The 27,768-nt window shown below is 47.3% G+C and overlaps 1 protein-coding gene across 2 annotated transcripts in view; it reads right to left on the reverse strand.

Moving 5' to 3' along the window:
• The window catches only part of EFR3A (EFR3 homolog A), a 361,435-nt gene that overhangs the window by 85,854 nt on the left and 247,813 nt on the right, over positions 1 to 27,768 (reverse strand). For both annotated transcript variants that reach the window (XM_063921270.1, XM_063921271.1), the window contains 3 exons: positions 20,939 to 20,990; positions 18,893 to 19,065; positions 6,387 to 6,462 (listed from right to left, as the gene is read on the reverse strand). In XM_063921270.1, coding sequence (XP_063777340.1) covers positions 6,387 to 6,462; positions 18,893 to 19,065; positions 20,939 to 20,990 — 301 coding nt within the window. The remainder of the gene's footprint in view (positions 1 to 6,386; positions 6,463 to 18,892; positions 19,066 to 20,938; positions 20,991 to 27,768) is intronic.

Raw genomic sequence — 27,768 nt, forward strand, 5'->3', positions numbered from 1 at the left:
CCACAGCTATTGCCTGCGGATCTCTTGACCTGGCGCAATACCTGTCCAGTTTTTTGTTGAGGCGAGACGCCATCATGTCCACCATTGGTCTTTCCCAACGGGTTACCAGCATGTGGAAGACTTCTGGATGAAGTCCCCACTCTCCCGGGTGAAGATCGTGTCTGCTGAGGAAGTCTGCTTCCCAGTTGTCCACTCCCGGGATGAACACTGCTGATAGCGCTATCACATGATTCTCTGCCCAGCGAAGAATCCTTGCAGCTTCTGCCATTGCACTCCTGCTTCTTGTGCCGCCCTGTCTGTTCACATGGGCGACTGCCGTGATGTTGTCCGACTGGATCAACACCGGTTTTCCCTGAAGCAGAGGTTCTGCCTGGCTTAGAGCATTGTATATTGCTCTTAGTTCCAGAATGTTTATGTGAAGAGACGTTTCCAGGCTCGTCCATACTCCCTGGAAATTTCTTCCTTGTGTGACTGCTCCCCAGCCTCTCAGGCTGGCGTCCGTGGTCACCAGGATCCAATCCTGTATGCCGAATCTGCGGCCCTCCAATAGATGAGGACTCTGCAACCACCACAGAAGAGACACCCTTGTCCTTGGAGACAGGGTTATCCGTAGGTGCATCTGAAGATGCGACCCTGACCATTTGTCCAACAGATCCCTTTGGAAAATTCTTGCGTGGAATCTGCCGAATGGAATTGCTTCGTAAGAAGCCACCATTTTTCCCAGGACTCTTGTGCATTGATGTACAGACACCTTTCCTGGTTTTAGGAGGTTCCTGACAAGCTCGGATAACTCCTTGGCTTTTTCCTCCGGGAGAAAAACCTTTTTCTGAACCGTGTCCAGAATCATCCCTAGGAACAGCAGACGAGTTGTCGGCATTAACTGGGATTTTGGAATATTCAGAATCCACCCGTGCTGTTTTAGCACTTCTTGAGACAGTGCTAATCCCATCTCTAGCTGTTCTCTGGACCTCGCCCTTATTAGGAGATCGTCCAAGTATGGGATAATTAATACGCCTTTTCTTCGAAGAAGAATCATCATCTCGGCCATTACCTTTGTAAAGATCCGAGGTGCCGTGGACAATCCGAACGGCAGCGTCTGAAACTGATAGTGACAGTTTTGTACAACGAACCTGAGGTACCCCTGGTGTGAGGGGTAAATTGGAACGTGGAGATACGCATCCTTGATGTCCAAGGATACCATAAAGTCCCCCTCTTCCAGGTTCGCTATCACTGCTCTGAGTGACTCCATTTTGAACTTGAACTTCTTTATGTACAGGTTCAAGGACTTCAGATTTAGAATAGGCCTTACCGAGCCATCCGGCTTCGGTACCACAAAAAGAGTGGAATAATACCCCTTCCCTTGTTGTAGAAGAGGTACCTTGACTATCACCTGCTGAGAGTACAGCTTGTGAATGGCTTCCAAAACCGTCTCCCTTTCGGAGGGGGACGTTGGTAAAGCAGACTTCAGGAAACGGCGAGGTGGATCCGTCTCTAATTCCAACCTGTACCCTTGAGATATTATCTGCAGGATCCAGGGATCTACCTGCGAGTGAGCCCACTGCGCGCTGTAATTTTTGAGACGACCGCCCACCATCCCCGAGTCCGCTTGAGGAGCCCCAGCGTCATGCTGAGGCTTTTGTAGAAGCCGGGGAGGGCTTCTGTTCCTGGGAAGGAGCTGCGTGTTGCTGTCTCTTCCCTCGACCTTTGCCTCGTGGCAGATATGAATAGCCCTTTGCTCTCTTATTTTTAAAGGAACGAAAGGGCTGCGGTTGAAAAGTCGGTGCCTTTTTCTGTGGGGGAGTGACTTGAGGTAGAAAGGTGGATTTCCCGGCTGTAGCCGTGGCCACCAAATCTGATAGACCGACTCCAAATAACTCCTCCCCTTTATACGGCAAAACTTCCATATGCCGTTTTGAATCCGCATCACCTGACCACTGTCGCGTCCATAAAGCTCTTCTGGCCGAAATGGACATAGCACTTACCCGTGATGCCAGTGTGCAGATATCCCTCTGTGCATCACGCATATAAAGAAATGCATCCTTTATTTGTTCTAACGACAGTAAAATATTGTCCCTGTCCAGGGTATCAATATTTTCAATCAGGGACTCTGACCAAACTACCCCAGCACTGCCCATCCAGGCAGTCGCTACAGCTGGTCGTAGTATAACACCTGCATGTGTGTATATACTTTTTTGGATATTTTCCATCCTCCTATCTGATGGATCTTTAAGTGCGGCCGTCTCAGGAGAGGGTAACGCCACTTGTTTAGATAAGCGTGTTAACGCCTTGTCCACCCTAGGAGGTGTTTCCCAGCGCTCCCTAACCTCTGGCGGGAAAGGGTATAATGCCAATAATTTCTTTGAAATTATCAGTTTTTTATCAGGGGCAACCCACGCTTCATTACACACGTCATTTAATTCTTCTGATTCAGGAAAAACTATAGGTAGTTTTTTCATACCCCACATAATACCCTGTTTAGTGGTACCTGTAGTATCAGCTAAATGTAACGCCTCCTTCATTGCCAAAATCATATAACGTGTGGCCCTACTGGAAAATACGGTTGATTCGTCACCGTCACCACTGGAGTCATCGCCTGTGTCTGGGTCTGTGTCGACCGACTGAGGCAAAGGGCGTTTTACAGCCCCTGACGGTGTTTGAGTCGCCTGGACAGGCACTAATTGATTGTCCGGCCGCCTCATGTCGTCAAACGACTGCTTTAGCGTGTTGACACTATCCCGTAGTTCCATAAATAAAGGCATCCATTCCGGTGTCGACTCCCTAGGGGGTGACATCCTCATATTTGGCAATTGCTCCGCCTCCACACCAATATCGTCCTCATACATGTCGACACACACGTACCGACACACAGCAGACACACAGGGAATGCTCCTAACGAAGACAGGACCCACTAGCCCTTTGGGGAGACAGAGGGAGAGTTTGCCAGCACACACCAAAAGCGCTATATATATATCAGGGATAGCCTTATAATAAGTGCTCCCTTATAGCTGCTTTGTTATATCAAATTATCGCCATAAATGTGCCCCCCCCTCTCTGTTTTACCCTGTTTCTGTAGTGCAGTGCAGGGGAGAGACTTGGGAGCCGTCCTGACCAGCGGAACTGTGAGAGGAAATGGCGCCGTGTGCCGAGGAGATAGGCCCCGCCCCTTTTCTGGCGGGCTCGTCTCCCGCTATTTAGAGAAATCAGGCAGGGGTTAAATATCTCCATATAGCCTCTAGGGCTATATGTGAGGTATTTTTAGCCTTTATAGGTAATCATTTTGCCTCCCAGGGCGCCCCCCTCCCAGCGCCCTGCACCCTCAGTGACTGCCGTGTGAAGTGTGCTGAGAGGAAAATGGCGCACAGCTGCAGTGCTGTGCGCTACCTTTTGAAGACTGCAGGAGTCTTCAGCCGCCGATTCTGGACCTCTTCTGTCTTCAGCATCTGCAAGGGGGCCGGCGGCGTGGCTCCGGTGACCATCCAGGCTGTACCCGTGATCGTCCCTCTGGAGCTTGATGTCCAGTAGCCAAGAAGCCAATCCATCCTGCACGCAGGTGAGTTGACTCCTTCTCCCCTCAGTCCCTCGCTGCAGTGATCCTGTTGCCAGCAGGAATCACTGTAAAATAAAAAACCTAGCTAAACTTTTTCTAATCAGCTCTTTAGGAGAGCCACCTAGATTGCACCCTTCTCGGCCGGGCACAAAAATCTAACTGGAGTCTGGAGGAGGGTCATAGGGGGAGGAGCCAGTGCACACCACCTGATCGGAAAAAGCTTTACTTTTTGTGCCCTGTCTCCTGCGGAGCCGCTATTCCCCATGGTCCTTTCAGGAACCCCAGCATCCACTAGGACGATAGAGAAATACGTATTAAGGTATACTGTATCTTGTGAAAATCCTATAAAAATATAAAACCTGATGCACCAAGCCCCCTCAGGTTATAGAATATAGGGATAGCAAGTTGAGTGAGAGACACGAAATGGACACCACTCAGCTATCAAATGCACACACAAATAGTCACAGTTGTACAATGCAGAGGTTATTACTAACAATAATACTGCACTGGACTAGATTGGAGGATTTGCCCAAGCAGTCCCAGGAACAGTGTAGCTGAGAGAAGTGGCGCCCAGACACTGACAGGGAGTGAGGGAGAGACAGATATGCAGCTCCAGGGCAGGAACATTTGCGGGAAATGGCGCCCTGGGGCTGGGGGAGGGGCTCCAGGTCTAAGCCTCATTCCCCTGCTGGTAAAACCACCGGGTACTGTGGGCTACTATTAAAATGGTTGAGAGAAAACCTGACCTGCACCCATGCCCTGGTGATCTAGTGGGATCGCCTGTACTGCCACAGTGTCCACCGCCAGCACGCGCGGCCCGCCTCCCACTGACCGCGCCGGATCGCGATAAAGTACGGGTCTCGCAAGCGGGACCCACTCACCACCTCCCGAAGCGCGATCCCGGAGAGCCCCCATCGTGTGTGCCTGACCTTGAAGAAAACCGAAGCCTCCTGCTGTAGTTACCCGGCAACCAGGGCTCGGGTAAGGTGTAGAACACCAAATCTTCTACCCGCTAAGTCCACCAAGCCTCTAATGGGCTCCATATTCATTTTAAATCTTCAATTTCCGCTCATCTGAATGGTTATTATTACTGCCCCCAAGTGCAAGTCCCAATTTACTCGACTGACACCTGCGCTTAGGGAAGAGTATCTATAACAGTCGTTCTAGCCTAAACCAGGAGACCAGAGAGTTCAAGAGACCACAGTGGGACCATCTGAGATTCCACCGACCTGCCAGCTCAAAGCAAAGGCACGTCAGAAGTACAAATGTGTCCTCACACATCATTGCTGCAGACGCACCAAACAGTCCCTCTCGGCACCCCAGTTCACGTGAGACCCGGCTAGCACCAGGCGGCTTTTTTTTGTATATTTCTTGCCTAAAACGCCTCTTAGTTGCAACGCGATGCAGCTAGGACACACTGGGAGACTCAAAGTGTTACAATGTAGCTGCCGCAGCTTCTTTCCAATCAAAGTTCCGTTGTGCTTCGTAAAGAGGCTCGCACACACAGATATACAAATGTTGCATATCAAAGTAATCAGCACAATCTCCAGCTCACTCGCGCCAGGCATCTCATGCTGCGTGGTGTATTGAGGCTGGATGTATGAGGACGCATCTGTAAATGGGATCCGGTCGGGATATTGGTAATTAATATACAGACGCCCGAACCCTGACACTGCTCACAATGGCGGTACCTACATCCCGGCTGGGATCACAATCCCGGCACCAGCATCCCGACAGCCGGGATCCCGAATGAATGACTGCCGGACCGTCACAGAGGTAAGCCACGGAGGGGGGGAGGGGGGGTGTGTGTGTGTGCTTAGGTTTAGGCTCTGGGTGGAGGGTTAGGATTAGGCTGCAGGAAGGGGTGGTTAGGTATAGGCTGTGGGGTCGGTGTGTGTGTGGGGGGGTTAGGTTTAGCCACCCCAGGGGAGGGTTAGGCTGCGGGGGGAAGGGTTAGGATTAGGCTGTGGGAAGGGGTTGTTAGGTATGGGCTGTGGGATGGGGCGGGGTGTTAGGTTTAGCCACCCCCGGGGAGGGTTAGGCTGCGGGTGGAGGGTTAGGATTAGGCTGCGGGAAGGGGTGGTTAGGTATAGGCTGTGGGGGGTTAGGTTTAGCCACCCCAGGGGAGGGTTAGGCTGCGGGGGAAGGGTTAGGATTAGGCTGGGGAAGGGTTTGTTAGGTATAGGCTGTGGGGTGGGGGTGGGGGGGGTTAGTTTTAGCCACCCCTGGGGAGGGTTAGGCTGCGGGTGGAGGGTTAGGATTAGGCTACGGGAGGAGGGTTAGGAGTAGGCTGCGGGAAGGGGTGGTTAGGTATAGGCTGTGGGGTGGGGGGGTTAGGTTTAGCCACCAGCGGGGAGGGTTAGGCTGCGGGTGGAGGGTTAGGCTGCAGGAAGGGGTGGTTAGGTATAGGCTGTGGGGGGTTAGGTTTAGCCACCCCAGGGGAGGGTTAGGCTGCGGGGGAAGGGTTAGGATTAGGCTGCAGGAAGGGTTTGTTAGGTATAGGCTGTGGGGTGGGGGGGTTAGTTTTAGCCACCCCTGGGGAGGGTTAGACTGCGGGTGGAGGGTTAGGATTAGGCTACGGGAGGAGGGTTAGGAGTAGGCTGCGGGAAGGGGTGGTTAGGTATAGGCTGTGGGGTGGGGGGGTTAGGTTTAGCCACCCCCGGGGAGGGTTAGGCTGCGGGGGGAGGGTTAGGATTAGCTTGCAGGAAGGAGTGGTTAGGTATAAGCTGTGGTTTAATGTTTGCACTCCAATCAAGGCTACAGTAGAGGATACGTTTTAAGTTATGTACTTCGATACAGCTGTGGCATTACCATCAAATGAAGATCGGTCACTACTCACCTTTTTCATGAAGTTCACATCCTGTTTGCTGATTTTCTCACGTTTAATTTTTAGGTCTGCCACATCGGGAATAATTCTGAAGGGAGAAAAAAAAGCTTTGTAAATTATAACGAGAACACAGAGCGGTTCTGTAGAAATAATCATCTGTCTCACATCTATCTAAGGGTTATTCCTGACTCCGATGGTTCAGCATCAACAGGAGGAACTGTATGAGCTATACGTATCTTGTAATATCATTACACAGCACCTGAAATAAAGTGTTGCTTAGAGATGTAATTTGGTTAGTAAAATTTAAGTACAGCACGGTGGACATTCCCATTGACATCCAACCTCAAAAGGGACAAAAACAAAAAAATTCACCAACAGTTGTACCCATACAGTAATTACACATATTAACGTTAATATTAGTTACAGAAACAAGTGTAGCGTTGAGGGGTTAGATACAGTGCATTCGGAAAGTATTCACAGCGCTTCACTTTATCCACATTTTGTTACAGCCTTATTCCAAAATGGAATAAATTAATTTTTCCCTCAAAATTCTACACACAATACCCCATAATGACAATGTGAAAAAAGTTTTTGAGATTTTTTGCAAATTTATTAAAAATAAAAAAAGTAAGAAATCACATGTACAAAAGTATTCACAGCCTTCGCAATGAAGCTGAAAATTAAGCTCAGGTGCATCCTGTTTCCTCTGATCATTCTTGAGATGTTCCTACAGCTTAATTGGAGTCCAGCTGTGGTAAATTCAGTTGATTAGACATGATTTGGAAAGGCACACACCTGTCTATATAAGGTTCCATACTTGACAGTGCATGTCTGAGCACAAACCAAGCATGAAGTCAAAGTAATTGTCTGCAGACCTCCAAGACAGGATTGTCTCGAGGCACAAATTTGGAGAAGGGTGCAGAAAAATATCTGCTGCTTTGAAGGTCCCAATGAGCACAGTGGTCTCCATCATCCGTAAATGGAAGAAGTTCTGAACTACCAGGACTCTTCCTAGAGCTGGCCGGCCGTCTAAACTGAGCAATTGGGGAAGAAGGGCCCTAGTCAGCGGGGTGACCAAGAACCCGATGGTCACTCTGTCAGAGCTACAGCATTCCTCTGTGGAGAGAGGAGAACCTTCCAGAAGGACAACCATCTCTGCAGCAATCCACCAATCAGGCCTGTATGGTAGAGTGGCCAGACGGAAACCACTCCTTAGGAAAAAGCAGTGACGTGCGGTGGGGTGAGGCAGAGCCTTTCCTGTCATACTAACGTTTGCACCAGAGTTTTGACTGAATAAAATATATGAAAAATACTGATAATATGTGAGAAATATCTTCTTAGCATTATTCTAATCATTTTATAGCCCAAACTGTGGAGTAAAAAGTCTATGGCAGGTGAGGCAGTGCCTCACCTGTGTATCCTTTCCGCACATCTCTAATCAAAACTCACCAAAATGCTGCACCTGTGTATAATGCCCACTTGCACCCTTTGGCTCATATATTGCATGTAAATCTGGCTCTGGGGTTAGCCAGTGCCTCCTGAGCCATTTAGCTCACCGTACGTCCCTGGGAAAAAGCCATGGCAGCCCGCCTGGAGTTTGCCAAAATGCACCTGAAGGACTCTCAGACCATGAGAAACAAAAGTCTCTAGTCTGATGAGACAAAGATTGAACTCTTTGGCATAAATGTCAGGCGTCATATTTGGAGGAAACCATGCACCGCTCATCACCAGGCCAATACCATCCCTACAGTGAAGCATGGTGGTGGCAGCATCATGCTGTGGAAATGTTTTACAGCGGCAGGAACTGGAAGACTAGTCAGGATAAAGGGAAAGATGAATGCAGCAATGTACAGAGACATGCTGGATGAAAACCTGCTCCAGAGCACTCTTGACTTCAGACTGGGGCAACGGTTCATCTTTCAGCAGGACAACGACCCTAAGCACACAGCCAAGATATCATAGGAGTGGCTTCAGGACAACTCTATGAATGTCCTTGAGTGGCCGAGCCAGAGCCCAGACTTGAATACGATTGAACATCTCTGGAGAAACCTGCAAATGGCTGTGCACCGACGCTTCCCATCCAACCTGATGGAGCTTGAGAGGTGCTGCAAAGAGGAATGGGCGACACTGCCCAAAGATAGGTGTGCCAAGCTTGTGGCATCATATTCAAACAGACTTGAGGCTGTAATTGCTGCCAAAGGTGCATCAACAAAGTATTGGGCAAAGGCTGTGAATACTTATGTACATGTGATTTCTTAGTTTTTTATTTTTAATAAATTTGCAAAAAAATCTCCAAATATTTTTTTTTCACGTTGTCATTATGAGGTATTGTGTGTAGAATTTTGAGGGAAAAAAATGAATTTGTTCCATTTTGGAAAAAGGCTGTAACATAAGAAAATGTGGAAAAAGTGAGGCACTGTGAATACTTTCCGGATGCACCGTATCCTGAAGGAAGGAAAAAAAGATAAAGAAAAAAATAAGATTTTACTTACCGATAAATCTATTTCTCGTAGTCCGTAGTGGATGCTGGGACTCCGTAAGGACCATGGGGAATAGCGGCTCCGCAGGAGACAGGGCACAAAATAAAAGCTTAAGGATCAGGTGGTGTGCACTGGCTCCTCCCCCTATGACCCTCCTCCAAGCCTCAGTTAGGATACTGTGCCCGGACGAGCGTACATAATAAGGAAGGATATTGAATCCCGGGTAAGACTCATACCAGCCACACCAATCACACCGTACAACTTGTGATCTGAACCCAGTTAACAGTATGATAAACGCAAAGGAGCCTCTGAAAAGATGGCTCACAACAATAATAACCCGAATTTTTGTAACAATAACTATATACAAGTATTGCAGACAATCCGCACTAGGGATGGGCGCCCAGCATCCACTACGGACTACGAGAAATAGATTTATCGGTAAGTAAAATCTTATTTTCTCTGACGTCCTAGTGGATGCTGGGACTCCGTAAGGACCATGGGGATTATACCAAAGCTCCCAAACGGGCGGGAGAGTGCGGATGACTCTGCAGCACCGAATGAGAGAACTCCAGGTCCTCCTCAGCCAGGGTATCAAATTTGTAGAATTTAGCAAACGTGTTTGCCCCTGACCAAGTAGCTGCTCGGCAAAGTTGTAAAGCCGAGACCCCTCGGGCAGCCGCCCAAGATGAGCCCACTTTCCTTGTGGAATGGGCTTTTACTGATTTTGGCTGTGGCAATCCTGCCACAGAATGTGCAAGCTGAATTGTACTACAAATCCAACGAGCAATCGTCTGCTTAGAAGCAGGAGCACCCAGCTTGTTGGGTGCATACAGGATAAACAGCGAGTCAGATTTTCTGACTCCAGCCGTCCTGGAAACATATATTTTCAAGGCCCTGACAACGTCAAGCAACTTAGAGTCCTCTAAGTCCCTGGTAGCCGCAGGTACCACAATAGGTTGGTTCATGTGAAATGCAGAAACCACCTTAGGTAGAAATTGAGGACGAGTCCTCAATTCCGCCCAGTCAGAATGAAAAATTAAGTAAGGGCTTTTATATGATAAAGCCGCCAATTCTGACACACGCCTGGCTGAAGCCAAGGCTAACAGCATCGACACCTTCCATGTGAGATATTTTAAGTCCACAGTGGAAAGTGGTTCAAACCAATGTGACTTTAGAAAACTCAACACCACATTGAGATCCCAAGGTGCCACTGGAGGCACAAAAGGAGGCTGTATGTGCAGCACCCCTTTTACAAATGTCTGAACTTCAGGTACTGAAGCCAGTTCTTTCTGGAAGAAAATCGACAGGGCCGAAATTTGAACCTTAATGGACCCTAATTTTAGGCCCATAGACAGTCCTGTTTGCAGGAAATGAAGGAAACGACCCAGTTGAAATTCCTCTGTAGGGGCTCTCTTGGCCTCACACCACGCAACATATTTACGCCAAATGCGGTGATAATGTTTTGCGGTTACGTCCTTCCTGGCTTTGACCAGAGTAGGAATGACTTCTTCTGGAATGCCTTTTTCCCTCAGGATCCGGCGTTCAACCGCCATGCCGTCAAACGCAGCCACGGTAAGTCTTGGAACAGACAAGGCCCCTGCAGTAGCAGGTCCTTTCTTAGAGGTAGAGGCCACGGTTCGTCCGTGAGCATCTCTTGAAGTTCCGGGTACCAAGTCCTTCTTGGCCAATCCGGAACCACGAGTATAGTTCTTACTCCTCTCCTTCTTATGATTCTCAGTACTTTTGGTATGAGAGGCAGAGGAGGGAACACATACACTGACTGGTACACCCACGGCGTTACCAGAGCGTCCACTGCTATTGCCTGAGGGTCCCTTGACCTGGCGCAATATCTGTCCAGTTTTTTGTTTAGACGTGACGCCATCATGTCCACCTTTGGTTTTTCCCAACGGTTTACAATCAGGTGGAAGACTTCTGGGTGAAGTCCCCACTCTCCCGGGTGATGCTGACAGTGCTATCACATGATTTTTCGCCCAGCGAAGAATCCTTGCAGCATCTGCCATTGCCCTCCTGCTTCTCGTGCCGCCCTGTCTGTTTACGTGGGCGACTGACGTGATGTTGTCCGATTAGATCAACACCGCCTGACCCTGAAGCAGAGGTTTTGCTTGACTTAGGGCATTGTAAATGGCCCTTAGTTCCAGAATGTTTATATGAAGAGATGTTTCCATGCTTGACCACAAGCCCTGGAAATTCCTTCCCCGTGTGACTGCTCCCCAGCCTCTCAGGCTGGCATCCGTGGTTACCAGGATCCAATCCTGAATGCCAAAACTGCGGCCCTCTAGTAGATGAGCACTCTGCAGCCACCACAGGAGAGACACCCTTGTCCTTGGCGACAGGGTTATCCGCTGATGCATCTGCAGATGCGATCCGGACCATTTGTCCAGTAGATCCCACTGAAACGTTCTTGCATGGAATCTTCCGAATGGAATCGCTTCGTAAGAAGCCACCATTTTTCCCAGGACCCTCGTGCACTGATGCACTGAGACCTGGCCTGGTTTTAGGAGGTTCCTGACTAGCTCGGATAACTCCCTGGCCTTCTCCTCCGGGAGAAACACCTTCTTCTGGACTGTGTCCAGAATCATTCCTAGGAACAGTAGACGTGTCGTTGGAATCAGCTGCGATTTTGGAATATTTAGAATCCACCCGTGCTGAGGTAACACTACCTGAGATAGTGCTACTCCGACTTCTAACTGTTCCCTGGATCTTGCCCTTATCAGGAGATCGTCCAAGTAAGGGATAATTAAAATGCCTTTTCTTCGTAGAAGAATCATCATTTCGGCCATTACCTTGGTAAAGACCCGAGGTGCCGTGGACAATCCAAACGGCAGCGTCTGAAACTGATAATGACAGTTTTGTACTACAAACCTGAGGTACCCTTGGTGAGAAGGGTATATTGGGACGTGGAGATAAGCATCTTTGATGTCCAGAGACACCATATAGTCCCCTTCTTCCAGGTTCGCTATCACTGCTCTGAGTGACTCCATCTTGAATTTGAACCTTTTTATGTAAGTGTTCAAGGATTTCAGATTTAAAATTGGTCTCACCGAGCCGTCCGGCTTCGGTACCACAAACAGCGTGGAATAATACCCCTTTCCTTGTTGCAGGAGGGGTACCTTGATTATCACCTGCTGGGAATACAGCTTGTGAATGGCTTCCAAAACTGCCTCCCTGTCGGAGGGAGACTTTGGTAAAGCAGACTTCAGGAACCGACGAGGGGGAAACGCCTCGAATTCCAGTTTGTACCCCTGCGATACTACCTGTAGAATCCAGGGATCCACTTGCGAGTGAGCCCACTGCGCGTTGAAATTCTTGAGACGGGCCCCCACCATATCTGAGTCTGCTTGTAAAGCCCCAGCGTCATGCTGAAGACTTGGCAGAAGCAGGGGAGGGCTTCTGCTCCTGGGAAGCGGCTGCATGGTGCAGTCTTTTTCCTCTTCCTCTGCCCCGGGGCAGAAAAGAGTGGCCTTTTGCTCGCTTGTACTTATGGGAACGAAAGGACTGAGTTTGAAAAGACGGTGTCTTTTTCTGCTGATGTGAAGTGACCTGGGGTAAAAAGGTGGATTTTCCAGCCGTTGCCGTGGCCACCAGGTCCGATAGACCAGCCCCAAATAACTCCTCCCCTTTATACGGCAATACTTCCATGTGCCGTTTGGAATCCGCATCCCCTGACCACTGTCGCGTCCATAACGCTCTTCTGGCAGAGATGGACATAGCACTTACTCTTGATGCCAGGGTGCAAATATCCCTCTGTGCATCACGCATATATAGTAATGCATCCTTTAAATGTTCTATAGTTAACAAAATATTGTCCCTATCCAGGGTATCAATATTCTCAGTCAGAGAATCCGACCATGCGACTCCAGCACTGCACATCCAGGCTGAGGCGATTGCTGGTCGCAGTATAACACCAGTATGTGTGTATATACTTTTTAGGATATTTTCCAGCCTTCTATCAGCTGGTTCTTTGAGGGTGGCCGTATCAGGAGACGGTAACGCTACTTGTTTAGATAAACGTGTGAGCGCCTTATCTACCCTAGGGGGTGTTTCCCAACGCGCCCTAACCTCTGGCGGGAAGGGATATAATGCTAATAATTTTTTAGAAATTAGCTGTTTTTTATCGGGGGAAACCCACGCTTTATCACACACCTCATTTATTTCCTCTGACTCAGGAAAAACTATTGGTAGTTTTTTCACACCCCACATAATACCCTTCTTTGTGGTACTTGTAGTGTCAGAAAGGTTCAATGCCTCTTTCATTGCCGTGATCATGTAACGTGTGGCCCTACTGGACATTACGTTTGTCTCGTCACCGTCGACACTAGACTCAGTATCTGTGTCAGGGTCTGTGTCGACCCACTGAGGTAACGGGCGTTTTAGCGCCCCTGACGGTGTCTGAGACGCCTGGACAGGCACTAATTGATTTGCCGGCTGTCTCATGTCGTCAACAGTTTTTTGCAAATTGCTGACATTATCACTTAATTGTTTAAATACAATCATCCAGTCAGGTGTCGACTCCCTAGGGGGTGACATCACCAACACAGGCAACTGCTCCGCCTCCACATCATTTTCCTCCTCATACATGTCGACACACGCGTACCGACACACAGCACACACACCGGGAATGCTCTGATAGAGGACAGGACCCCACTTAGCCCTTTGGAGAGACAGAGGGAGAGTCTGCCAGCACACACCCAGCGCTATATATATATACAGGGATAACCTTATATAAGTGTTATTCCCTTATAGCTGCTGTTATTATCGTTATTTGCTGCCAAAAATGCCCCCCTTTCTCTTTTTTACCCTGATTCTGAAGCAGGACTGCAGGGGAGAGTCAGGGAGCCGTCCTTCCAGCGGAGCTGTGAGGGAAAATGGCGCTTGTGTGCTGAGGAGATAGGCTCCGCCCCTTCACGACGTCCTTATCTCCCGCTTTTTTGTGTAAAAATGGCAGGGGTTAAAATACATCCATATAGCCCAGGAGCTATATGTGATGTATTCTTTTTGCCACCTAAGGTATATACTGTTATATTGCGTCTCAGGGCGCTCCCCCCCAGCGCCCTGCACCCTCAGTGACCGGAGTGTGAAGTGTGCTGAGAGCAATGGCGCACAGCTGCGGTGCTGTGCGCTACCTTAGACTGAAGACAGGATGTCTTCTGCCGCCGATTTCACCGGACCTCTTCGTCTCTTCTGGCTCTGTAAGGGGGACGGCGGCGCGGCTCCGGTGACCCATCCAGGCTGAACCTGTGATCGTCCCTCTGGAGCTAATGTCCAGTAGCCTAAGAAACCCGATCCACTCTGCACTCAGGTGAGTCCGTTTCTTCTCCCCTTAGTCCCACGATGCAGTGAGCCTGTTGCCAGCAGGACTCACTGAAAATAAAAAAACCTAAACTAAACTTTTATTCTAAGCAGCTCAGGAGAGCCACCTAGATTGCACCCTTCTCGGCCGGGCACAAAAATCTAACTGAGGCTTGGAGGAGGGTCATAGGGGGAGGAGCCAGTGCACACCACCTGATCCTTAAGCTTTTATTTTGTGCCCTGTCTCCTGCGGAGCCGCTATTCCCCATGGTCCTTACGGAGTCCCAGCATCCACTAGGACGTCAGAGAAAGAAGTATTTGCATAAAATCTTATGACATAAAAAGTCAAACAAAATCCAACACTTAAAAAGATCACAGCAGATGAAATAGTACGTATACTTAATACATGTCAGTGTGCTTAGTGACTATGGTGGTCATTCCGAGTTGTTCGCTTGCTAGCAGTTTTTAGCAGTCGTGCAAACACATGCCGCCTCCCACTGGGAGTGTATCTTAGCTTAGCAGAAGTGCGAACGAAAGGATCGCAGAGCGGCTACAAATAAATTTTGTGCAGTTTCAGAGTAGCTTCAGACCTACTCAGCGCTTGCGATCACTTGAGACTATTCAGTTCCTGATTTGACGTCACAAACACGCCCTGCGTTCGCCCAGCCACGCCTGCGTTTTTCCTGGCACGCCTGCATTTTTTCGAACACTCCCTGAAAACGGTCAGTTGACACCCAGAAACGCCCACTTCATGTCAATCACTCTGCAGCCAGCAGTGCGACTGAAATGCTTCGCTAGACCCTGTGCAAAACGACATAGTTCGTTGTAATAGTACGACGCCCATGCGCATTGCGCCGAAAACGCATGCACAGAAGTGCCGAGTTTTTGCCTGATCGCTGCGCAGCGACCGAAATCTGCTAGCGAACAACTCGGAATGACCCCCTATATACATTTCTAAGGTATATATGATTAGGGTATGACTGTATTACTCAACCATTCGCTTCTGCTCGTACGTGTATAACCTTGTGTGCAGATCTCATCAGTGTCCACCCCAGTAATTGTGTTAACGAGGGCAGTGCTACGTTACCAGGGGCAGTGTCACAATGTGAAAAGCCACAGACTGAGCGCTAAGAGCGCAGACTGAGCAGGACGCCCACCAGCACAGTATCCAAGTGAGGCCCCTGGAAAACCCACCTAAGCACGACCCGAAATTCATAATGGTTCCGTCACGGTCACAAATACTCTCAGCATGTGAAAACAAAGACTCTCTCCGTCAATAACGGCTTGTGTTTTCTAGTATGTACAATAACACATGTTATTTATTTTTGTTCACAACATTATTCTTATTATATGACCTCTACTATTTTTGCTATTCACAGTGCATTAATAGTGTTTAATCATTGTATTTTAATTGTGTCCTTGTATTACCCTCTTTTACCCTACACTTCATCTTTACCCTATTGTATTACTATACTGTAATGTTCCGGTCGTTTATGCTGTGTACTATACTAGAAAATAATGGAAGATCTTTTACTTGTGTATTTTCTCCGTTCATCGGTTTAGCCTTTCAATTAAAATCTAAATAAGGCTATTAATTTTATTATTATTATACAGATAAAGCAAAAATTAAAAGGCAAATGTCTTCCACAAACTAAAAAATGAATAGAAACATGAAAGAGCTTAAAAAAAGGGCAACAAAACAGACTGTGAACTGACAAATGAGGTTAACACAAGGCCTGCTCTCTGATCATGGCATACACCGCTGATGACAGAGGCAGGCAACATCCGGCACTCTAGCTGCTCTGGAACTACACATCCCAGCATGACTCGCCACATTTTTGCCGTCAGGGCATGCTGGGATGTATAGTTACACAGCAGTTGGAGTGCCGGAAGTTGTCTATCCCTGCTCTATGACATGGTGGCTGATGTACTAAGACTTGAAGTGTGATAAAGTGAAGAGAGATAAACTACCAACCAATCAGCTCCTGTCGTCTTTCAAACACAGCCTGTAACATGTCAGTTAGGAGATGATTGGCTGGTACTTTATCTCTCTCCACTTTATCACTGTGCAGATTTAAAATGTGCAGAGGGATTTAGATTTGGCAGTGGCGTGTCCTAACCCAAATATAACTATCAGGGGAACAATATAGCTGACCAGCATTTATGGGCTGCATTCTACATGCAAGATCAGCCCCTATTTGCCCTGCATGCAAAAACAACAAATGAATGCATCTGCCCCCCCTTGCAGAGCAGCATGGTTTGTCCAGGTACACAGTTACTGTACTTGCTCTTTTCTGCTTTACTCCCAACTCAGAATCAGGGCCCAATGTATCCTGACATCGGGGATTATTCCGAGCTACACTCTAGGTGGCTGTAGTTACCGGAATCCTAGTTTATTATCTGATGCTAATGCGAGATTCTGTACAGCTAATGCGGGGGTCCATGCGTCTGCAAGCAGAAAGTCGGGCCGCCACTCTGATTTTATGCCGCAATTGGCAGAGTTAGTATCAGCAGCTGCTCAAAGCCCTATGACCTGTCGGAAACCGGCTTCCCTACACGGTACGCAGGACTCAGAATGCCTCCGAGCTTTATCTAAACGCACATGACAGTGCCACAAATCATGGAAAGAGAGATCCATCCATCTGAGTATAGGACAGACATACCTAGATTCGCATCTGTGCAAGCGCTGTATACAAAAACTTGCCATTTGCACCTGAGTACAGAAATCCGACTGACTCAGAATCAGATCCACCAAGGGCAAGTTGGAGAAGATTTGCCTGTGCAGTGCATTAACATAGCAGACCGATCACAACCACAACGCACTGGCGCCAATAAGAACGGTTGGAAGATCATCTGCCGACAGATTTTACGACAATACATGGTAATGTTCGGATCTGGTTCTCACCACATATCTCACCCAATTGTCCACTGCCGAATAGCACAGTGTGAATGGTCAGTTTAATACATACAGATGTACAGCGTCGCATTTCAAATGAATCCGTGCAGTCCTGTGCAGCGGTTTTGTTGCATTACGATTTAGACGCACAATCGAGGAGAAAAGACTCTACACCGATCGGCTCGGGTCACTCACCCCAAGACGTCGCGCGCCGCATGGCGTATTCAAGCTAAGTATTAGGACACACATGTAAACGTATCCCTGTACTGGGACAGTTCAATATTGAAAACTGTATGTTGGGAAATGCTCCATAAAATGGTAAATATTTCAGAACAAGAAGGGATTTTAGTGCACACGGATAAAACCAAACCACTCACATTTACAAAGGTCAGATAAATGACACTGCAGATAATACAACAGTCCGTCATTGAATAACATTTTCTCTTTGCGCTCATCAAAAATTCATGCTGTGCACCAGTCTGCCTATTTTAAACCCCTCCAGAGAACATAAAGTTCAGCGTTTAAAAAAAAAAAAACCCAGGAAACCAGCCTACTATAAAATATTAGATGGTAATTACAGCCATGTTAGCAATTACGCTACATTTTCAATCTTCGGGGATGAAACTGTCAAAATAATTATAAACCATATTTTCCATAGCTACATATTTGCAGGGCAAAAGCATCTTCCTATTAAATAAAAACACAATTACATACTTAATTAAGTCAATAATGAATCAGAAAAGCTTTCAACAGCAATGTGAAATATCTGGGGATAATTTAAACAGCAAAATATTTGTTTTTTTTGCCTAAACTGCTAATTGTTTTACTTTAATGGGAGCAAATGAGGAAATCAGGGGATCTAAAAATAAACAGTACACATTGCACCCTTTGGAAGGAACCACAAGTTATTTGGGAAACTTTCTTGTTCACGGTTAACTTTATCTTATTACAGTTAATTACAGAACTAAGGGGCCCATTTATCAAGGAGTGATAAAACTAGTTGTGAATGATAAAACTTGTTGCGTATGATAAATGGCGCCCAACTGTCGAGTGTTCGGCGCCCAACTGTCGAGTGTTCGGCGCCCAACTGTCGAGTGTCTGAAAAATGACAGTTGGGAGCCAATTGGCTGGAGCACCATTTATCATATGCAACGGGTTTTATCATTCAGAACAGGTTTTATCACTCATTGATAAATGGGTCCCTAAATTTGATTGTGGATGGTGAGAGGAGTATTTCTGCACAAAGGTAAAGGACTGTGAGCTCTGCAGACAATACAGACTAGCCCTGTTACCAAATTTTCCGCAATACCTTAAAAGCAAATCTTAAAAACCAATAAGATAACAACTGTCAAGACTGGCAATGCACCTAAAGGCTAAATCTACTATCTATTACTAACGTGTACTAATATGTTCCCAAAAATACCAATCTGGGCAGTCTCCTGAACCAGTCTGGGCAGTCTCCTCTCCCATTAAAATGGGTTTACGGCGCCCACAGAACTGCTGCTCAGTGAATGTTTTATTGTTTTGCGCACCATTCTCTGTAAATTCCAGAGACTGAACACATTCTGGTGTTTGATCTCAGCAACGACTGAACCTCTTGACCATGCATCCATGCTTTTGTGCATTGAGTCCCTGACAAATGATTGGATGATTCGATATTTTCAATAACGAGCAGGTGTACCTAAGTGCCCAATATAAACACATTAACCAACTTGGAAAGTGCAGTAGATCTAAAGTAGTGTATATCCTCGATATCTCTTACAAAGGTTAGTAATAATTGCAAGTAACAGACTATTTAAGGGGCAGTGAGTGTGGCTTTGCCAGGTGAGTACCTGATGCCTCGGAGTTTAGCTCTGTTGTCATGGCGATCAATAAGATTGTGTAATATTTCAAGCACTAATTGGCGCAGCTCACAATCCTCCATGAGAGACGGAGATAGGAGGGGGTCCAGAAACGGCAAGGGAAGGGCCGCTGCGATCGTCCTGGATTTGTAACCCGAAGTCACCTGTGAGTTAGAATTAAAAATCGTTAAGGGTCTTTTTTTAAAAAGTTCAGAATTGTAGTTTTTGTACTGCAAGTGCCTATTTCTGAATAACTACAATCCTGAGGCGGATTATCCTGATGCCTTAAATTCCTCCCATATACACATTAATTATTTACATTATGTTCTAGGGGTGGAACGAATACATAACATGGAAAATTCCTAATCTGGTGGGTGCTCTTATGGCTACTCTGGGGGCACCGGTAATCAAAAGACGGCCCACGTCCTACGTGATGCTTTTAGCTTCCAGTGTTTGCTGGTTAAAGGAAAGCTAGTTTACATGCACACAAATACCCATGTAATACAATTATTACAATGTGTGACACATATACAGATGGAGCCAAGCTCATCGCAGGCGCCACGCCGGCAATTGCACTGAGACGCTCCATTCACTTTACATTTAATTTCACGACGCACTTGAGTTCCATTCGTGCCTGGCGGTCCATCGCGCTGGGCGCACTCAGTCGCAGATGGAGCCATGATTAACTCTTTTGCATCATTAATGTACAATATACTCTAAATAGGATTCATCTTATAAAAAATAAATACAGTAATAAGGGGAATGGTCCTAAACTAAAGGCGCATACACACGGTGAGATTTATCCTTGCGATTTTGACTATATAGTCAAAATCGCAAGGCTAAATCTCACTGTGTGTACACACTCTTAGTTAGTGCAAATCGCACTGTGTTAGGCAGCTTGTAATACCAATGCACCCTCCCGTGGGGTCGGTAACGCAAGAAAAAATAGAGTGTGCAGGCAAATCAATCTTGACTATCTAGAGTACTATCTAGAACAAAGTATAGTCAAAATTGGCACTTAGGGGGTCATTCCGAGTTGTTCGCTCGTTGCCGATTTTCGCAACGGAGCGATTAAGGCAAAAATGCGTATGCGCTTGGTACACATTGCGCATGCGCTAAATATTTTATCACAAAACTTAGTAGATTTACTCACGTCCGAACGAAGTGGAAGTGGGTGCTTCTGGGCGGAAACTGGCCGTTTTCTGGGAGTGTGCGGAAAAACGCAGGCGTGCCAGCATAAAACGCGGGAGTGTCTGGGCGAACGCTGGGCGTGTGTGTGACGTCAAACCAGGAACGAAACTGACTGAACTGATAGCAGTTTCTGAGTAGCTCGAGACTTACTCCTACACTGCGAAGAAATTTCTATTTGCAATTCTGCAAATCTTTCGTTCGTTATTCTGCTAAGCTAAGATTCACTCCCAGAGGGCGGCGGCCTAGCGTGTGCAATGCTGCTAAAAGCAGCTAGCGAACAACTCGGAATGACCCCCTTAATCAAAATCGCACCTAGTCAAAATCAAAGGTACAGATAATCAAAATCGGTGCTTCAGGGCTCTGGGGGAGTTCGCGGGAAATCGCAAAATCAAAATTGGGCATAGCAAGGATCTCACCGTGTGTACGCACCTTAACAGTAGGCAGGTCACGGAGGTGGTGTTTTTTCACTATATAATATACAGTAAGCATCTACACTTAAGGCTTATACACGCTTGCCGATAAAATGAGTGATGTTGCTCATTTTGCCCCTTCCTGAGCGACGTCGCTCATTTTGTCGGCCAGTGTGCTCGGCCCCGTGGGCAGGCAACGATCGTCGCTGTCAGCAGTCCATGCAAGCTCGATCTGGACTGTCGTCCAGGAGCTGCATGCACATCCGGCGGCTGCGTGACATCACTGAGCGATCATATGGCTCAGTGTGTACGTGCAGCCGCCGACCCAGCAGGGCAAACACTAGACGACGTCGCTCTGGTGTGTATGGACCTTTACTGTATACTCACAATACTGGAAAAGTAACAGGATATTGGGGTTGGAATAGCGGTTTCTTACCATGAGTAGGGATCTCAGCAACATAAGCTGAATTCTCTTTGTTCCCAGGTCCCTGAAATAACAACAATATAAGTACAAAATATACACACCACTTACGATACACCTACAGTATAGTCAACCTAAACAAAACACTTCTATTAGTAAAACATAAAACTGCAGATACATAAATAAACAACAACAGATATCAATCGCTTCCAAGAGGAATGTGTTTTCATCATAAACAAGGATTCCATTTATTCCTGGGGCATCAGATCTTTGGTCCACAGGAAATAATGTTGTTCTGTTGCAGATTACTTTAATGAAAGCCGGGTAGTTCCAATAAAAGACAGTGTAAAACTGGGTTTCCTCAAGGCACACGAACAGTCCAGGTTTTAAAGGATAACCATATTTGAGCAAAGGTGACTTAATTTGCACCTCAGTTATTTTAAGTTAATCATCTGTGCTCAAGCATGGACATCTAGGAAACCTGAACTGTTAGGGGTCAATCCAATTACCTGCGAAGGGGTCAAGTTGCCATTACAGTGGCGTGTAAAAGCCGGCAACGGCACTGCAGTTAGCCTCCGTCACTGACGCTCTTACCCTGGACACTATGAGGCTGCAAATAAAAATCAGCGTGCCCGGCAGTACCGTAAAATTAACTCGCTGGGATTTGGGTTGACCTCTAAGTGTGACTGGTGGACAGAAGGTAGGAAACACTGGTATAAAAGAACACACTGTAGCTCTTGGCACTACACACCCAGCGGCACCCTCCTTTAGTGATTATTCCTGCTGATCAGACAATCAGACGGGATCAGTACGAGATCCCGGCGGTCAGGAGGCAGACGCCGGGAGCCCGACAGCCAGGATCCCGGCGGCGAGCGCAGAGTGCCCGCTCCCCACGCTTTGGGCCCGGTGGCGACCTTTGATTCGCGGTTCACCTTTGGTCGCAACAGGTTTCTATTCCCCTCTGGGTGGTGGCGTGGACCACCACACAAGAGGGGTAACCAGCCGGCGGTCAGGACTCCGACCGCCGGTATTTCAGCTGGTGTCGGGTTGTCGGCGTCGGTATCCTGACCGCTGGGATCCCGACAGGCGGTCAATTGAAAGTCCAGACATGGGAAGGTCCTAATGGCCAGATCTACACCATCCTCAAAAAACACACAGAGAGAAACATAGGGTATAGAGAGAGAAAGAGGTTGAGGGGGGGGGGAGAGAGAGAGAGAGAGAGACACAGGGGGGGGGGAGCTGTGCACAAGTTTCTATTCGGTTCCACATTCCACATGAACTGACATAAATAAAAGTCACAAGCTACTGTATATGAGCTGACAGTGTGGCTCCATAAGCCTCTGATAGACATACAGTAATTGTGCCCCTACAGGAACGTCCCTATGTCTGACAGATGCTTAGAGTAGCAGCAGTAATAACCCATCTGTGCATCTCCAGAAATAGGACAGGGTATTTACACTCTTACAAAGCAGAATGGTTACTGAAGCTCATCTCCTATTGGTAGGTCATGGATGAGGCCATTGCCAGCAACGAATACAACAGAACCACCGAGCGGAGGTAAGTAGAACTTTGGGGTTCTCTCTCACACACCAAACTCCAGCTAAAACTACAATTTATTTTCTGGGTTTAGCTTTTATATACATTTATACATTGCAGCAGAATGTATCAAGTGTGGTAAATGCAAACAACACAGTCTTGACGTAGCCGCGCCAAACAGCCCTGATTGGCGAGGAAAGTCTTGTGTGACTGCTTACAATGACCTTCTTTTTCCACTCAAATATGCGTCTAAAGGACCCTATACATCAGAGGTGTACTGGGGCAATGAGAATAAGATGCACATTTACAGAAAAAGCGGTCTGTTTAGGATGGAGATAAAGTGGATGGAGATAAAGTACCAGCCAATCAGCTCCCAACTGTCATTTTTCAAACACAGCCTGTGACATGGCAGCTAGGAGCTGGTTGGCTGGGACTTTATCTCCAGTGACTTTATCTCCATCCAAGGCTTAGTAAATAGACCCCAAATGGACTGCGTTCCACCTCTCAGCGTGGCTCACTCCCAGGCTAGCTGTTCTAATCAGATAGATACTGTACTCAGGGATCTGAATTTACCTCCAGTTCCAGCTGCCAAACAGTTTTCACTGAGCATCATTCAAAACAAGAAAATAAGCAGGACTCATTGATGATGAAACTGAATGAGTTACCTAAAGGCACGCCCAAACCCCACAGCTTCACCTATAATACATCGCAACACATTCCTGGAATTCACTGCCAATTATACTGTATGTACGTCCTCCATAAACTCAAAAGAGGGAAACAGTGGCTCTATATACAGCCATAGTAAGCATAACAAACAAACAGCAGTTACTACCGCTGCCCGTAGCAACCACTTTAACTTTCTCAAAGGTTTGATACATCTCAGCCTTAAGGCCCATACACACTTGCCGATAAAATTAGCGACGTCGCTCATTTTATCGGCAAGTGTGTATGCCGCTAGTGGCGACCGATGCGCTGCCCCGTGGGTCGGCATCGAACGTCGCTGTCGGCAGTGCATGCATGCTCTATCTGGACGGTCGTCCAGGAGCTGCACGCACAGCCGGCGGAGGTGTGACGTCACTGAGCGATAAGAGCGGTCATATCGCTCAGTGGCCCTCATTCCGAGTTGTTCGCTCGCAAGGCGATTTTAGCAGAGTTACACACGCTAAGCCGCCGCCTACTGGGAGTGAATCTTAGCTTCTTAAAATTGCGAACGATGTATTCGCAATATTGCGATTACAAACTACTTAGCAGTTTCAGAGTAGCTTCAGACTTACTCGGCATCTGCGATCAGTTCACTGCTTGTCGTTCCTGGTTTGACGTCATAAACACACCAAGCGTTCGCCCAGACACTCCTCCGTTTCTCCAGCCACTCCCGCGTTTTTTCCGGAAACGGTAGCGTTTTTATCCACACGCCCATAAAACGCCGTGTTTCCGCCCAGTAACACCCATTTCCTGTCAATCACACTACGATCGCCGGAGCGAAGAAAAAGCCGTGAGTAAAAAAACTATCTTCATAGCAAAATGCGAACATTGCGCATGCGTACTAAGCAGAAAAACGCTGCGATGCGAAGAAAATTACCGAGCGAACGACTCGGAATGAGGGCCAGTGTGTACAGTAATGTGTATGGATCTTTAGACTTTTAAACCTGCATTTTTCAGTAACTCTGTTCCTCCGCTGCAACGTTTCATTGTAGGAGGATAAGTACTGCATGGTTACTGGTTCCGGTATGAATGGTCGACCGTGTAAAGGTCGACATTCATTAGGTCAACCACTATTGGTCGACATAGCCATGGTTGACATGGACTAGTAGTCGACACCTGGAAATGGTCAACACGGGGCAGGTCGACACGCGAAAAGGTTGACGTGGATTTTTTAACTGTTTTTTTCAATGTAATTTTTTACGTAACATGACCAGGAACCCCAATTAGAGTAACGCGACCCCTCGCATGGCTCACTTCGCAGGTTACCGCTCCAAATCGTAGTCCACATGGATGGTAAAGTAAGAAAAATATAAAAATCGTTTTTTTTTAAAAGCCATGTCGACCTGTCCCGTGTCGACCATATGTCCATGTTGACCATGTCAATGTCGACCTAATGACTGTCAACTATCCAAACGGATACCATGGTTACTGGGGAGAGGGGAGAAACACGTGCCACATATCTGAACCACTACTTAACATTATTACATTTCAAAGGCTGCATATTGTGAAGCTGAATACTATGAGATAACCAGGTTTATACATAAGGAAACATGCCCACTATGCCCAGTGTTACTCCTCTGCACCAAGCTGCCATTCAAGGTGGGTGGAGATTTAGCAAAGCATGGACAGGGATGAAGTGGAGAGAGATAAAGTAGCAGCCAATCAGCTCCTAACTTCCATGTTACAGGCTGTGCTTGAAAAATGACAAGTGCACATGCAGAACGGAAAATGACAATTAAGTGGACATCGGTACTTTGCGCATCAGGGCGCAATAACTGGACCTGAATAAGGTCCAATGTCTGAAAGTGGATAATGGTGAAAAGTAAATTGCAGCATGCTATAGGCAGTAAGCAGACTGCCTCCTAGCTATACTGCCGATAGGTCACACTACAGTATAGTGAGCCTGGTGCAGCCATGAAGGCACGTGTTTCTGTGCTGGGCATTCTCCGGAGCCGAGCGCACACTTCTATGGGTGATTCAGTGTCATATGTAACAGAGGCACATCTCCACTTACCGCTGACTGGGCCCAGCACGTATGTAGACAAATGTGTCTCAAGGCCAAGCAGCCAGAAGTGCGGTGATTGCAGACATTGGGGCCTACACAAAGACCTGCTTTCTCTACTGTAGCATAGTGCTAGTGTACAAGCACACAGATAATGATGAGGAGTATGAACCCAAGCAGTGGCAGGACTACCAAAGGGTGTGCCCAGGTGACAGCGAGTGGAGACCACCCCTCCTCCGCACACACACTCGTGACAACCCTCTGTTAAGTGATTCACAGTCTTCTGCCGTTTTAGGGAGGGGGCAGGGCGACAGTGTGTAATTTTAGGGGAGTAAGGAGGCCAGGATTTCTGTCGGAAGGCAGAGATTTCCAGGCCTCTCTGTTGGACCTGTGGTGATCGGCTTGCGCGACCCCATGCAGCCAGCCGATGGTGTTGCAGGTAATCCGATGGTCGGATCCTTAATGTAGGGATGGCCATCGACCATCGATGATTCACAATCATCAATGGTCTATGACCGATGATAACTACTTTTACCATCGATGGGGTGAACCAGATGGTGTCCCGCCATTGATGATAAAGAGCTATCAAATATTATTTTATGTTTTCTCTAGGGTGTCAGGGACACAGAGTATAGCTCCACCCCATGACACCCATGAAGCCACGCCCCGGGCTCTGATTGGCCCGCGTCTAGTTTAATACTAAAGTAATGGTAACCATCGATGGGCAAAACCATTGATGGTTCCCATTCAGATGGTTTCCCACCATCGAGGTTATCCACCGATGGTAACCATCGATTGATTACCCACCGATGGCCATTGCTACCTTAATGCATACAGGAGGCGTCTACATACATCAGGTGCCTCTTGCTGTATTAACATACTAGTGCGTTGCTGCTACTTCAATGCAGAGTATTATTCCTTCCAGATATGATGGAAAAATCCCATTAAGTGTAACAATGACATAACACTGAAAGTTGTACTTTGACTTCTTACATTTTCTGTACTACAGGGACTGATAACCAGCAAACTATTTAGAGATCTGATTAACATGTACAATGAATAATGAATAATAATTGTTAAGAAGGAGTGGTATATTCAAATTAAAACACAGTGCTGAAATACTAAAGTCCTCTTGTTACTTAATTGCCCCCCCCCCCCCCCCACAGACAGACACACACACCTCCCCCTCCAGACAGGACCTTGCATTTCTCCAAGAGAGTAACACTGTTAACATTTCCCAAGTAACAGTAAAGACAATTCCTTCCCTCGGTGACTGGGAGAACACCGCATCACCATAGCAACCTGTGACTGTTGTCAAGGTAACAGACACAAGTATATTACACTTCTCATCAGCGGAGTTTCTTTACCATTGAAAATAATCCAACAAATCTAAAATAATAATAATAATAATAAAACAAGAGCAGAAATAAATAAGAAGAAAGGGTCTGTGTGATGGGAGGGATAATGATAGTTTGCAACACCGGCACAAAGTACAGCGGCAGCGTCACAGCCCGCGCACGTCAGGAGGTACTGTACAGGCGCGCTCTGTGAGTAATAGAGATGTGTGTCTATTTCTGCCCGGATACATTTATAGAAGCGTAGGTAGATCGGACAAGTGCACTAATGAGAGCATCTGTGTAAGAGACGACATCCGGCAGAAAGTAAAAATAGCGCTGAATCTGCAGGGATGCTGTACAGCAGCAGGTCTGGGAAATGCGCACAACCGCGTCACAGTAACCCTCACACAAAGTGACCAATAGGTGCTGCTTTACAAGTTGCATGTAGCTATAGCACACCAGGCAGAAGAGGAATACAGGAGACCTGTATACAGTATCTTAGCACTGAATCCCAGAGACTTACATGGGTCAGATCCTTCTTTCCCAGATGACACTGGAAAACTAAAAACTGGAGAAAACCGTTTCAGAAGACACAGCATCCGGGGCTGTGGAGTTGGAGACAGTGGGGCAGATGTATTAAGCCCAGAGAAGTGATATAGAAGTGATAAGTGGAAGGCGATAATAACGCACCAGCCAATCAGCTCCTAACGGTCATTTTTCAAATCCGTAATGATTGGCTGGTGCGTTATCACCTTGCGCTTATCACTGCTTTATCCCTTCTCCAGGTTAATACATCTGCCCCAATTTGTGGTGGAGTAGAGCTCAGAAGAAACGTACACGTTGGTAGTGGTGCAGGGGACAGACCGAGTACTAATGATGCACCTGGTTTAGAGCATACTTGAAGACCTTCGGGCTGCCCCATGCGGGGAATGTTTATGTGTGGTGCGGCAGAAGTGGGCGGTGCTGAGGGCATAGTTATGCGATCACATCATAGTGTCCTCGCCTCCGCTAGACAACGCCACAATTACTGGCAATGTGAAGCAGGGGGAGGGGACAAGGCCACGATGATGCAATTTAAAGCAAATTGTGTCATTGGCCGCCTGTAACGCCCACTAAACTCAGAAAGGCGGTTCCGGGAGACCTGCCCATTCTTCTGGGCGGCCGGGAGCGCCAACCGATTTTTAGGAGCCTCCCAGCCGTTCCAGGAAAGTAGGCAAGTATGATTTAGATGTAGTGCATATTCGTGAAGGAGTCGGAAAAAACAGAGG

The sequence above is a fragment of the Pseudophryne corroboree genome, chromosome 5 (genome assembly GCF_028390025.1).
Source record: "Pseudophryne corroboree isolate aPseCor3 chromosome 5, aPseCor3.hap2, whole genome shotgun sequence".
Lineage (NCBI taxonomy): Eukaryota > Metazoa > Chordata > Amphibia > Anura > Myobatrachidae > Pseudophryne > Pseudophryne corroboree.